Raw genomic sequence first — 13,465 nt, forward strand, 5'->3', positions numbered from 1 at the left:
GCTTCTTGACGTCATCAGTATGCGCTGGTGGAGGTTCCCTGACAGGTTGGAGAGCATCAGGCCTGCTGAGACCGATCGCGGAGGGCCAGAATGGGGGAGGCAGCCGTGGCAGAGGGGCCCTGTCCACTGAGAGAGGACAGCTTCACGCGCTTCTCATCGCAGAGCAACGTGTACGGGCTTGCTGGAGGCGCCGACGGGCGAGGGGAGTTGCTGGCCGCTACTCTTAAAGGCAAGGTTCTCGGCTTCCGCTATCAAGACCTCCGACAGAAAATTCGGCCTGTGGCCAAAGAGCTGCAATTCAACTACATTCCCGGTGCGTGGCGCTGTGGTGCCGGGGGCGGGACTGGAGTCTGGTGTTGAGGATTCTAAGACTGTCACTGTGATGCAAGGTCAGGGTCAAAACTAGTAATCATGAGGGTCCGAGACAGTGATCGTCATGGCCTGAAAGTAGTTAGGGTCCAGGATTCCGCAAACATAGGTGTCAACAGCATAATATTCAGTGGTCAGAGGTAATGGTGATAGTGGTTAGACTCCCGCTGACCCAAAGGTTTACTGCAGTGCTACAAAGTTAGTGTGATTAGGCTGCAAGAGTGGAGACCTGCCTAACCAGTGAACTTTAAACTCCCCTCATAGTGGATGCTGAGATCGTCTCCATCGACACTTTCAACAAGTCACCCCCCAAACGGGGCCTGGTTGTGGGCATCACTTTTATAAAGGTACCACAGCACCCTCCACCCGTCCACACCCTCTTCCTTAGTCACTGTGGGTCCTACCAAGTCTATCCCAGGTGCTCTGAATCTACTCCAAATGCCTTTCACCTCCCCTGCCTCCCCTACCTCCCCTGAGAGCAGTTTCCACCCCCAGGACTCAGGAGACAAGGGCAGTCCCTTTCTTAACATTTACTGTGACTATGAGCCTGGCTCAGAGTACAACCTGGACTCCATTGCAGGTGAGTAGGGCTTGGGGGAGAGTGTGGGTGGGGCTGCCAGGTGCTGCTGGACTGAACTTGTGTCCTTCTACAGAGAGCTGCCTGAATTTGGAACTCCAGTTCACACCTTTCCAGCTGTGCCACGCAGAGTGAGTGTCCCTGGGCACCCGTTCTCTCCTGCCCTCTCCTTCCACTCAGAGACCTTTGCCCCATCTGGAAAACAAAAGGCTTTTAGTATACTAAGGATTGGAAACAGGTTCTGTTAGGGGCCCAGGAAGTGATGGGAAGTATAGTCAGGAAGTGGGGTTTTGTGGAACTGTAGCAGACTGGAATCCACACACCCGCCATCACCAGTCTGGTTCTCGTGGTGCTTTTCAGAGTGAATGCAGCCAAGATGGCTACATTGCCACCTCTCAGGTAGATCATTCCAGTGAGTTAACTGAGCAGCTAGAACTCAAGTTCTGAAACTCTAGATCTCTGCTTCCCAGACCTGGAGTTGTTCTCTGGCCTCATAAGCCCTAAGATTTCCAGATTTAAAAGATGCAACTGAAGGCTGAGGATACAGCTCAGGCAGTAGAACATTTGCCTAGCACACGGAGCTCTGGGTTCCATCTGAAGCACATATAAACCAGCGGCTAACCAGTGCTGCATACCTCTAATTCCAGCACTCAGGAGATGGAAGCAGGAGGATCAGAATTTGATTCAAGGTCATCTTTAGTTGCATAATGAGTTTAAGGTTAGCCTAGGTTATATGAGACCCTATCTCCAAAAAAAGAAGGAGAGAAAGAAAGGAAGAAAGAATGAAAGAAGGAAGTTCTATCAGACCCAGAGCTCCTGAGAGTTTGTAGAGGGACCTGTAAGGAGGTAGAATACAGACCATCTAGAATCTTCACAATTTAAAATCCCAAACAATGTGGGTTCTACTGGGAGGCTTCATAACAACACTGATACCAGAGATTAGCAACACTGTTGTTTTCTTTTGTTCTACATTTGGGAGTGGTGTCAGGGCCCAGTTGGTAAATGTTAAGTTTTGAGAGTCAGACAGTTGGTATCACAGCTGTAGAATTTTGCCACTGGAGCAAGCAAACAGCAGTTGACACTGTAAATGAATGGCTAGGATTGCACCAATAAAACTTTATTCTCAAAAAGCCCTTAGGGGTGTGCATGTGTGTTCATGTGCATGCATGTATATACCCACCTTATTATGAAGATTCTTTCATATTTACTTGTGCGCAAGAGTGTCCCGCGACATATAGGTAGAGGTCAGAGAACAACCCCCAGGAGTCTGCTCTTTCCAGCTAGGTGGACCTGGGGATCAAATTCAGATCATCCAGAATGGTAGCAGTTGCCTTTATCCACTGAGCCATTTCACTGGCCCTTGCTGTGAAGGTTTGCAAACTCATTCTAGAGTACCCTATCCTGTTCCTAGAGTGAATATTCGAGCACTTGGGGCTCTCAGAGCAGGGCTCCCAGCATCTGCACTTGGCCACTCTGAGAGCTCCCAGTTGTGGAACTTAAAGACTTGGTATACACAAGTCTGCAGAACACTAAGCCTTGCACCTGGAATGTGAGTTCTGAATGTCAGGGTTCTTGTACACTTTTTTTTTTTTTTTTTTTTGGTTTTACAAATGCATTTCAAGCTTGGTGTAAAGACGTACTGGTAAGTGGATCAGGGGTTCAAAGCCAGCTATGACTACATAGTAAGTTCAAGACTAGCCTTGAGTACAGGAAACCCTATTTCAAAATAAATTGACAGTGGCATTTCTAAATGCCTGGAGGAATTTAATCTCAACTCAGGTTCTGGCACATTCTAGATTTCTCTGCTTTCAGAGTCCAGGTTGGGGACCAGCTGGAGACTGTGTTTCTCCTGAGTGGGAATGATCCAGCTATTCATCTCTACAAGGAGGTGAGGTGGGCAGGCGTGGCAGAGGCTGGCAGTGCTGGCCTGTATGCAGGAGGCTACTGCCTGACTCCATGGCCTGGGGTGGGTCTTGCTCCCTCAGAATGAAGGGCTACATCAGTTTGAGGAGCAGCCCGTGGAAAACCTCTTTCCAGAGCTCACGAACCTGACCAGTAGGTAGGAGGGGACCCCCGGCACCCAAAGAAGGGATCAGGGCCCTGTGTGCAAAGAAGCCAGACATAGCAGGCTGCCCTCTAACACAACACACAGGAGGGCAACCTTAGAGAAACTAGGAAGCATGTTGGAGTGTCACTCAGTTGGTAGAATGCTTGCCTAGCATGCTCAAAACCCTAGGTTCCATCCTATAACCCAGGCATGATAGTGTACACCTCTAACCTCAGCACTCAGGTGGTAGAGACAGGAGAGTCAGGAATTCATCCTTGACTTTGAAGCTAGCCTAGATTACATAAGACCCTGTCTTAAAAAAAAAAAAAAGGTAGCTGGGTAACATGTTCCCAGCTTTCAGCATGACCTCAAGGACGTTGATTGGTCATGGGTAACATGTTCCCAGCTTTCAGCATGACCTCAAGGACGTTGATTGGTCATGGGTGGGTGTCCCCAAACAAGCAGGATGGGGCGCAGGGACTGACTCCTGGTGCTTCAGGGAGGAGCTGGGTGTTCTGGAAAGCAGAGATGGGGTTGAGTTCTGGGAAATCTACCTGTCTATCCACCCTCCTCCCACCAGTGTCCTCTGGCTTGATGTCCACAACCTCCCTGGCTCATCCCAGCGGCTCTCAGCTCTGGGCTGCCAGAGTGGTTATGTGCGTGTGGCTCACGTGGACCAGAAGAGTCGAGGTGAGGGTCAGGCCTGGGGTGGGGACAAGCCCAGGGATGTGGGCAGGCCCCTGAGTCCTGCTTTCCATACAGAGATCTTGCAGACATGGACAATCCAGCAGGATGGGCCCATCTCCCGAGTGATTGTATTCAGCCTGTCAAGCTCAGAGGGTGAGCTGTGTGCTAGACCTGGGGTCTGGAAAGTGCTCTCTGCAACCTCAGCTTTCTCCACCCTAAGAGTCCAGACCAGACCTCTTGCTCCTTCTGGGGTCCCTCTCCAGTCCATAAGCTATGCCACAGGTTGGCCTCAGATTATTTCTGTTATCCAGCCTCTCTCTCTCCCCACTTTGGTCTAGCCTTCAACTTTTTCTCTACTTTCAACTTTCCTTTTGTGGTCTAGCCTTCACTCCTCATATTATTTTATACTGACTTCCCCCACCCCAGACTTCTTATTCCCTTTGACTGACAACTGTCAATCACGGTCTCATCTTACCCCCAGGTGCTTTTCTTCCTATTCCTTGACCTTGGGTTGTCCTACACTGACATTCACCTTAACCTGCCCTCACCTTCTAAGCAAGGTCCCCTTCCCCCTAATTCACACAGTGTGTAGTCTAACCTTAGACTTCAACTCTGCTCTAACCTTTGTCTTCTGTTGTGTTCTACCTTCAGACTAACACCGTCTAATGTCTGGCCACAGTCCTGTCATAGTCTAATCCTCCCTTTTGAGGCACAATCTTGGGTCTTTATCCTGAGGTCTGGCCTGCATACTTCACTGCAGAGGGGAAGGGGATAAGGAAGACCCTGTCTCCATACACCTGCCAACTCCTGTCTTTTCCATAGCAACCCAGGACAGCCCCCAGCAGGAAGGATACAGTCTGCTTGTAGCCAGCATGCTGGAGCCAGCTGTAGTGTACTGGTGAGCATGCCTGGGGCTTCTGGGCACAATTTAAACTTGTGCCTATGTGGTGTGGTCTAACCTTATCAACCCTTTGAGGTGGCTAGGATCAAGAGAGGTACTGTGATCAGGGAGGAGGTGGGAGCACTCACATCTGGACCTTGTAGAGGATTTGTTAAGGGTGGGTATGTCTTCCCCCGTTAAAGACATCCATACCCCTGACCTGAGTGGACCAGGGATGCCAGCAGACACTGGCTTGGGAAAGCCTAGACGTGCAGTGCTTGGCAATTTCCATGATGTCACTATTCCCACCATCCTGGATTTTAAGGCACCACAAATTGTGCATTTATAATGCTAATGCAGGCAGGCAGTTTGTGTGTGTTGGGGATGGGGGTAAGACAGGATCTTAGGAAGTCAGGGCTGTCCTCCAACTATGTAGCTAAGGATGACTCTGAACTCTCACAGTCCTCCTGCCTCTGCCACCCATGTGCTGGGATTACAGGCATGCACCACCACACCCAGCTTATGTGGTACTGGGTCAAACCCTGGGCCTCAGTCATGCTACACTATACCAATTTAACTACATCCTCGGCGCCTACTTTCCCTCCACCTCTCCCACTCCACGCTCTCCCAGCAGCTCCTATGAGCTAGTTCCATCCAGCTCTGGCACACTTGTACTTTGTGAAGTACCAAGTGCTTAGAAGTTCATGGGTCAGGGCACCTGTGTCTCCAAGAGCCACCATGTGGGTGTACACCTAGGAGCACAATAGACCATCCAGAAGGGGGTCTACAGGATGGACAGTTGAGGCCAGCCACTTTCAAAGGTACACACATCGAAACCAAGGCACGAAGCATCAGAGGAGTGAGTCTGGACCTCAGGGGAAGCCAGTCGGGCATCACCTACAGTCTAGAACCAAAGGTGGCAAGGTCCTGTCATCTGACTTTAGCTTCCTCCCCCCCCTCCCACATTGGGGACCCTCAGGGACCTTCTGAACAAGGGCCTGGATGACCAACTTCTCCTGCCTGGCAGTGACCAGTTTGACAGCGTCCTCTGTGGCCTAGTCACTGATGTGGACCTAGATGGACAACCGGAAGTCCTGGTGGCCACGTATGGACAGGTGGGTCTTGGAAGATGAGCCTATCCCTCATCCATGTCCCTGCAGCAACCCTGCCTCCTCAGCCTGCATGATCTCGGCCCCTCTCCCCACAGGAACTGCTCTGCTATAAGTACCGTGGACTGCCGGAGACCAGCAGAGGCTTCCGCCTGTTGTGGCGCCGAAGCTTTGCCAGCCCCCTGTTGGCCATGGCCCATGTGGACCTGACTGGAGATGGCCTGCGGGAGCTGGCTGTGGTATCCCTGAAAGGGGTGCACATCCTCCAGGTATCAGGCCTGCCATGCTTGAGGCAGAAGCTGCCACTCACTGAGGGACCTTGCCAGGTTTGGTGGGAGGGAGAACAGAGCAGAGGCTGAGCCCAGGTCAGTTGTTCAGCTACAGGTATGGCATTTTCCCTTTAGGAAGGTATAGCCTGGTCTTGGGAGGTCTCTGTGTGGCATTCATGACGGATGTATCAGCCTGGTGAAGCAGAGTTAGATGCTGTGGGTTTTAAAATCTCAGTGTGTGTGTGACGGGGGGGGGGGGGGTCAGGGAGGGTTTCGTGTGTCCTGCTCTCTTATCTTATTCTCTTGAGGCAGAGTCTTCTACTGAACCCCAAACTAAGCTGGCAGCTCCTGAGGCCCAGAGGAGCGTCTCTGAGCTCTGAGGTCTAACCTCAACTTCTGCTTTCCACTTCTGCTTGGTTCTTGCTCTGTTAACCTCTCATTTGTTGCAGAATCTCACCTTTGTCCTCCCTGCTGTGTGTGATCTAACCTCAGCTTTTCTCTAACAGTTGAGCCTCAAATACCCTCTAATGTAGTCTGGTTTTGAGCCATCTCTGTCTTTCCTCTGATTACTTTCCTATTCCTCCTTCCCTCTCTCTTTCCACTTATGTATGTATGTGTCTGGTGCTTAGTATCAGACCCATTGTGCTTCGGTTTGTGTGGTAGAGTCACACTGTATAGCCAAAGCTGTCCCAGAATTCAGTCCTTCTGGCTCAGCCACCCTAGCACCATGCCCAGCCCTTCTGCTGATCATCAACCTCAGTCCTTTCACTCCGGTCTAATTTGCCCCTCCCACAGGAAGTTGACCTAAAGCTATATCCCCTACCCCGACTTTATGTCTGGCCTCTGCTCCTACTTGGGAAACCAATTCTCACCCAACACACCGTGGTCTAGTCTCTGCCCAGTATGGTCTAACATGTGCCCTCTCCTCTCTCCTGTCACAGCTCACCTTCCTCTCTTGTCCCCACAGCACAGCCTGATCCAGGCCTCCGAGCTGGTCTTGACACGGCTTCGTCATCAAGTGGAGCAGAGGAAACATCAGCAGGGCCTTGGGGACAGGGTGGGTCCCAGGCCTGAGGAGCCCCCAGCCTCCTGAGTACTCCCTGTTCTCAGGTGTGGGCGCCTCATGTCTATCATTGATGGGGAGTGGGGGAAGCATTTCAGAAGAGGAGTGCTCCCTTGGACTCCCCCAGAAGGGGGATGCTGAGAGTCCCTGACCCCCCTGGTGTGCTGTGTGACCCTAGCTGATCACTCCTATCTGAGCCATTTGAAAACAGACGTTCTCAGCCAATCCCATCAGGTATTGGTCCCAGAGGACTATTTATACATGCAGAACAACAAAACTTTCCTGGCTGTCTTCATTTCCTTTGTCTGGCAAGCATCTATTGAGTACTTGCTGTGTGCCAGGTTCTACAGTGCTGGATTCATTCTCAAAGAGCCGAGGAGGAGGACTTCACAAAGATTCCTAGGTTAGACTCAGAGGAAAGAAAGTTACAATGTGTGGAGGGTGCATTTCTGAAAGCTACGGAGCCATTCTCTGCTCTGGTATACTAAACTCTGGAAGTACAGTCCAAGAGAAATGCCACCGAGGCTACCCTAGACTCATTGTCTTGACCTAGGATGAATAAATAACCACAGATGAGAACTCAGCAGTGAAGGGGAAGTGAGAAGTCACCAGGGCCTTTGAGCTCTGGTGGGTCCCCTGGGAGACCCATGGAGACTAAGGGAATCTTTTGGGATTTTTAGCATCTCCAGTGAACCCAGTAAGGGCTCTGCAGACTCCCTGGGCCCCAAAGTAGAAGTGATCACATTACTGGTCCATTGGGGGGGAGGGGGGAGGCTGGTCTCGAAAGAAAAGGGATTAGACTGGCATGAACCAAGGCTAAACAAAATAAGTGTGCATAGATTCTGGTGTGGGGTGTCAAAGCTAGACCAAGGCAGACAGGCCCCAGGAGATACTGTGCTAAAGTAGCTATTGGGGCTCAGCTAAACAGCCCAAGGATCAGAGAGACAAGAGCAGTTACCACCCCCGTGGTTCCATCAGAGTCTCTAACCCAAGGCTCAGAGGAATGTAGCCCAGAGGAAATGTTGCTTCCCCAACCCCTGACCAGGAATAGAATTGGGGTCAGTAGGGTCGGTAAAATATTAGAGAGGGAATCCAGGCTGGGCATGGGCCCTGGGCACTTCCTTGGAGAAACATGTGTTTGTGAGGTTGGGTAGGTAGCAGTCACTCCTGCTAGGCAAGTCCACCTGTAAATCTGACCACCCTCCTTCACTGCAAAGGTCTTGGGACATCAGATGCCAAGTTCTCAACTTCCCAGGCTCCAACCTCCAAAAGCCAGGCCAACTCGTGGGAAGCTTTAGGGAGTTGGAATTTCCCTCTCCTGGCAGCAGGCCCAAGAGTGTCCCTCCAGAGCTGGCAGTGGGTACTGGCTGCTGGCAGGGCCAGCCTTCTCTCCCTGCTGTACCATTTTGTGCTCTGCACCCAGCACCTGTCACCTGTCCTTCAGAGGGAGGGAGCCTGGAGTGGGTTTTGTCCCGAGGGTAGTGATGGTGAGGGCGTGTGATGCACACATCCTGAGGTGTGTGCATGTGTGCACTTGCAGGTATGAGTGCTTGCACCTGTACAGCTAGTGGTATTCAACCACCTGTAGGCTTCGGAATCCTAGGATACTTGGCTTAAGACTTTGCAGGTGGGGGGAAGTTGAGAAGGGGTCTTATGTAGCTCAGGCTGGCCTCTAGCCAAGGGTGACATTCAACTCAGGATTCATCTCCACCTCTTGATTGCTGGGATTGCAGGCACACACCACCATGCATAGTTTATACTGTACTGAGGGCAGAACCCAGGCTTAGTGCATTCTACCAACTGATCCACACCTTCAACCCCCCACCCCAAAATTGTTTTGAGTCTAGGTCTTACTGTGAGGATGGCTTGGAACTCAGCCATTCTCCTGTCTCAGCCTCCTGAGTGCTGACATCACAGATGCATGTCACCACACTGGGTAATCTTGATCCTTCCCTACCTTGCCAGCCCAGAGGCTACTGCGGTGAAGATACATAACTAATGTGGCTACTGTGGTGAAGATACATAACCTGAAGCCACAGTTGCTGCCTCAGTTTTCCCACCAAGATGGAGCTAATAACATCTACCTCAGGATTGGGAGTGAGACCGTGTTTTGGCGTAGCAGAGGCAGTGGGAATGGCTCTCGTCGTGCCTGGGCTGGGCACTCTGGTGGCAGTTCCCTGTCTTCTGTAAGGTGCTCTGAGCAGGCTGAGCCTGTGAACTTGGAAAGATCTGCCGCCCGACGTTCCTTCCCCCACTTCCCCCAGGTCTGCCAGCCTGTGGCTATTTGTAGCGATGACTGCATCTCTGGGCCCTTGTATGGACGGGATGCTGCGCGTGTGTGATCAAAGACAGGCACTGGGATACCACAGCACAGACAGGTACACAAACTTGAGCCCTCCGTCGCTGTCCTTGGATTCTAGTGCTGAACCCCAAGACTGGGGCAACCTGCAGCCCCAGCCCTGGCAAGCCCCTCTGCCACCCACTAGCTTCCTTGGCCACGCCCCTTTCCGGGCTCCTCCCTCCTGCTCTTTTGCAAAGCCTCATCTCAGCTCTGTGGCCCCGCCCCTAGCTCCCCTGACCACGCCTCCTCATTTTGGCTCCTCCCTCGGCGGGTTCCCTAGCCTGAGCCTGAGCTCCCTCCCATAAACCCTGCCCTCTCCTGGCTCCTCCCTCTTTTCCTCCGGCCTCTATATTTTTCCTCCTGGTGGTCCTTTCCCCAGCTCCCCTGTCCCCACCCTCTCACCTCCTTCAGCTCCTCCCTCTTCCAGGCTGTCCCTGTCCTCCAACCCACAACTGTCCTGTTTCCACTCCACCCTTCCTAAATTTCCTCTTTCCCACCTCCTGGTGGTCCTTTCCCTAGCTCACTTATCCCACCCACTCCTGTCAGCCGCATCTCCCTCCTTCAGCCTAGTCCCTCTTAACGGCTGATTCCACCGCCCCAGTTCCTCTGTCCCCGCCCCCTTCCACGGCCTCCTCCCAAGCTGTACTACCCTACCTCTCCAGTCTAGCCCCCCTCCCCGGGGCTGCTCTCTCACCCCCCCTCTCTATCCCCGCCCCCTCCCCTGGGCTCCGCCCTCCTCTCGGCCCCTCCCCGGTTCCCCTCCTCGCATCCCCTCTCCTCCCTCCTCCCTGTTCTCCTTCAGTCCCCGGCTCCTCTCCCTTTCTCCCTTTCCTCCTCGGGTGGAGGAGCCCACCGCGGGGGCCCAGCGGGGACCGGCCCGGCCGCAAGGCAGGTAAGAGCCCAGCGTGGCCGTCCGTCCGGAGCCCCCGGGGTTGTGGGAATCCAGACTGCACCGCATCGTCAAGTGCGGGGGGCTTCCTGAGCCCTGGCTCCGAATCCTGGCTGCTTCGCTTTTAGCGTGCGCCATGTGTACGGTGTATGTCTGTCTGTCCGTCTTTGGGCACCTGGTTCTGTCTCCTCTCTTCTCCCTCTGCCTGCAGCCAACTCACACCCACACACCTCTGTCTGTCTCCGCCCCTGATGCACGGGGGACCTGGAGGAGGGCAGATTCCCCGAAGTGTGGACTCCCCCGAGGGCCTGGAGTGCCCCCAACTCCTCCTCACCCCCTCTTAGCCCAGGTCTCTCCAATCCTCCCCAACACCGACTTTCTGAGGCTGGTCCTGCCTACAGCCTAACCTGTGTAGTAACATTAGACCAGTCCTTCCAAAGTCTAACTCCCATACCTCTCACTGTCCATTCATTCTTTGAACAACTCTGAGACACTTTGCTACTCCTGGGCACTGTTCTAAGGTCAGGCTAGACAGGTCTTTCTCACAGTCTCACTTCCATCCCTCCAGCCTCACGCCTGCTTCACAGTGAGGTTGGGTGGGAAAGCAGCCACCTTCTGGGGGCTCTGCAGGGGGGCTCAGCCTGGCGTTTTCCTTCCCTCAGGAAGGACTCCAGGGGAGGTGGGTGAGGTTCTGACCAACACCTGGGCCAGAGCTGTGGTGAGCTTTCACGTGCCCACAAGATGCCTGCTCTGCGTGGCAGGCGCGTGGGGATTCCAGATGGCTTAAAAGATCACTGGGTTAGGAGTCCCACGCCTTAATGCCACATTTGTGTTCTGTCTCTGGCTTAACCAAGTCCTTTCTCTCCCTACTGGCCTCAGTTTATCTGTCTGCAATCTGCAGATGTGTGTGTGGTGGAGGCCCTGTGTGGTTGATGGAAAGAGAGTCGGTGTGTGTGTGTTCTGAATTCTGTATTCCCACTCTGCATTGCATCGCCCCTGTCCCCAGCAGTCAGTATACACACCAGGTCCTCACCCCACTGTGACTGCCTTGAGGAGTTCCACCTGGCTTTCCAGAATCCCCCAGAGACAGGTCAGGCAGAACAGGACAGTTACCACTAACCCAGCTGGCCACCAGCCCATGAGGTTGGTGGAGAGATGGCCTTGAAGATGCCACCCTAAGAGGGTGCTACCATCTGCCCTGACGGTTCTTCCTGGATTCAACTTGATTCTTTCACCATTGAGTCTACACCCAGATTAACTTTCAAGGCTCAGAGAAGGAAGCCTGGAGTAGAAAGTGTGCCTGCCCCAGCCACAGACAGACAATGCTCAGGCTTCTTGTCCAAGTGTTTCACAAATATTTATCTAGTGCTTTCTCTCCTGGGTCTCTCTTCCAAGACTAGGAGATGGGGGGGGGGAGGAATCTGGGTGACAGCAAAAGGGATCGAATAGACTGGATGACCCTGCATCTGGGCGGGCAAACAGTCCACTGACTCTAGTCTTCCTGGAGGACTGAAGCTGGAGGAACAATTGATTAGACTTGAACTAGGACTTCTCAGGCATCTCCTCCTCCCCCAAAGAGGCAGTTAGATGATTCTTGACTCTCGGGGTCTTCCCTGTATGTCCCAAAACCCAAAAAGGGAGGGGGGAAAAGCAAAGGGAGTCTGCTTGGGATCCTGGTGGGTTTGTAATTACTCCTAAGTGTTTGCTAATTAGGGGCTGCTAATTAGATATATCATTAAAGACCTTGTCTAGGGGGCTGTGTAGTGGTTCTTTAAGAATCACCCCTCTCCCCACCCCTGCCTACACACACACACACACACACACACACACACACACACTCCACTCACTCCTTTTCAGGAAGTTCTGCCAACATACTGCCTCCCTCCCCCAGAGAAACAGGCTCCTGGTCTGTGGGTGTGAGTTGAGGGCAGGCTGTGGGTTAGACTTCAAGAGGAACTTTCAGACTGACATAGAAGGTGGTAATTCCTGGAGATAAGGCTAGAGGCACCTCAAGGCAGCAGGCTCAGGTGACAGCTTCTCCAGCCCGCCTTTTCTCTATAAAAGGCAACTGGGTTACCATAACAACATGAGGGCGGGGCCAGGAGCTCAGACCTTGGGCACCTTCTCGGGAGAAGTGGATGCTGGGTGATCTGTGCAAATTGCTTCACTTCTCTGAGTCTTGATCCTCGACTTTGTGAACTGAGTGGACAACTCCTCTCCAAGGGCCAGGGGTGTCATCTTGGAGAGCACAGTCAGAACTGCCAGGAGGAAAGAGCTTCAGGCCCCAAGGGAGAAACTTGCATGGTTTGTGTGAGGAACAGCAGAGGCTAGAATGCCTGGAACAGAGCAGGTGGGACAGAGGCCATGCAAGCAAGGGAGGGGTCCACAGTCCTCTGAGACTGGAGCTGTGGAATGTTCTAGAAGAAGAACAGACAGGCGCTCCTGTGTGCGTATTGTTTATTTGTTACTGTGTGGATGTGTAAGGTCAGAGGACAGGTGTGTAGAGTCAGTTTTCTCTTCCTATCTCTTCTTTGGCCATGGTGCACTCAACCCCTCCTCAAAATAAATAAAATGTAATAAAACATAAACACAGAAAGACAAAAATAGACACTCATACCCAGAACCCTCAAGGGCCAAGCTGAAACGACTGGAATTGCCCAGTGGACTCCTGGCCTCCAGCTGACACGGGTTTCACAGTGGTCTTTGTACTTGGTGTTCTTCACTCAGCCTGGTGTCTCAGGATCAGGTTCCTCTATGTCAACATGGTCTGCCGGAGTCCCCTCCCTGCTTAGTGGCAGAGTACTACTCCATTACCGTTTCTGCATTTCATGTTGAGAGGCCTCTGAGTTGTTTCAGGGTTGGCCCGGTTGTAGATAAAGCTGCCATTGGTGTTCTCCTGGGGGCCCTTTGGTGAGATGGGTATGTAGCCTGTCCTAGGAACAAAGCTGCAGGATCACAGAGTGTGTGGTAGTTGGCTGCAGGCTCCCCAGGTTGTGACTCACTCACTGATGTTCCCAGCATCTTGCAAGCCCCCTCTGTCCCAGGCATTCCTGTATCTCTTCACCTGGGGTCCATGTGGTGATCTCTTTGTCTCTTGTGCTGGTTCCCAGCTCACCTGTGTCTTGTAGTCTAAGAAACTGGGATATTGTTGTTCGACAGGGCTGGTAATAAAACCCAGGACTTTCTGCATGCTAGGCATGTGCTCTATCAATGAACACCACCTTCAGACTCTCA

At 52.6% G+C, this 13,465-nt stretch overlaps 2 protein-coding genes across 5 annotated transcripts in view; both read left to right on the forward strand.

The window, feature by feature from the left end:
* Positions 1-7,296, forward strand: Kptn (kaptin, actin binding protein). Of its 3 annotated transcripts, none has more exons than XM_076927312.1 (12): positions 1-313; positions 634-716; positions 865-949; positions 1,023-1,077; positions 2,759-2,834; positions 2,932-3,005; positions 3,574-3,683; positions 3,756-3,962; positions 4,503-4,578; positions 5,540-5,675; positions 5,768-5,938; positions 6,906-7,296. In XM_076927312.1, exons 1-12 carry the CDS (start codon positions 91-93, stop codon positions 7,029-7,031), a joined length of 1,422 nt encoding a protein of 473 aa, XP_076783427.1. In that variant the 5' UTR covers positions 1-90; the 3' UTR covers positions 7,032-7,296. The 3 variants fall into 3 exon arrangements, with proteins under 3 accessions (XP_076783427.1, XP_076783429.1, XP_076783428.1); XM_076927313.1 differs by having other exon boundaries at positions 2-313; positions 3,756-3,833; XM_076927314.1 differs by lacking the exons at positions 2,759-2,834; positions 2,932-3,005.
* Positions 7,274-13,465, forward strand: part of Slc8a2 (solute carrier family 8 member A2) — a 31,033-nt gene continuing 24,841 nt past the window's right edge. The window contains exons 1-2 of one of the 2 annotated variants that reach the window (XM_076927310.1): positions 7,274-7,404; positions 9,266-9,379. The gene's annotated coding sequence lies outside the window, so the exon portion shown is untranslated. Of the gene's footprint in view, positions 7,405-9,265; positions 9,380-10,087; positions 10,235-13,465 lie in introns of those variants that run through there. The other variant, XM_076927309.1, reaches the window with a different exon arrangement.

The sequence above is a fragment of the Arvicanthis niloticus genome, chromosome 29 (genome assembly GCF_011762505.2).
Source record: "Arvicanthis niloticus isolate mArvNil1 chromosome 29, mArvNil1.pat.X, whole genome shotgun sequence".
Lineage (NCBI taxonomy): Eukaryota > Metazoa > Chordata > Mammalia > Rodentia > Muridae > Arvicanthis > Arvicanthis niloticus.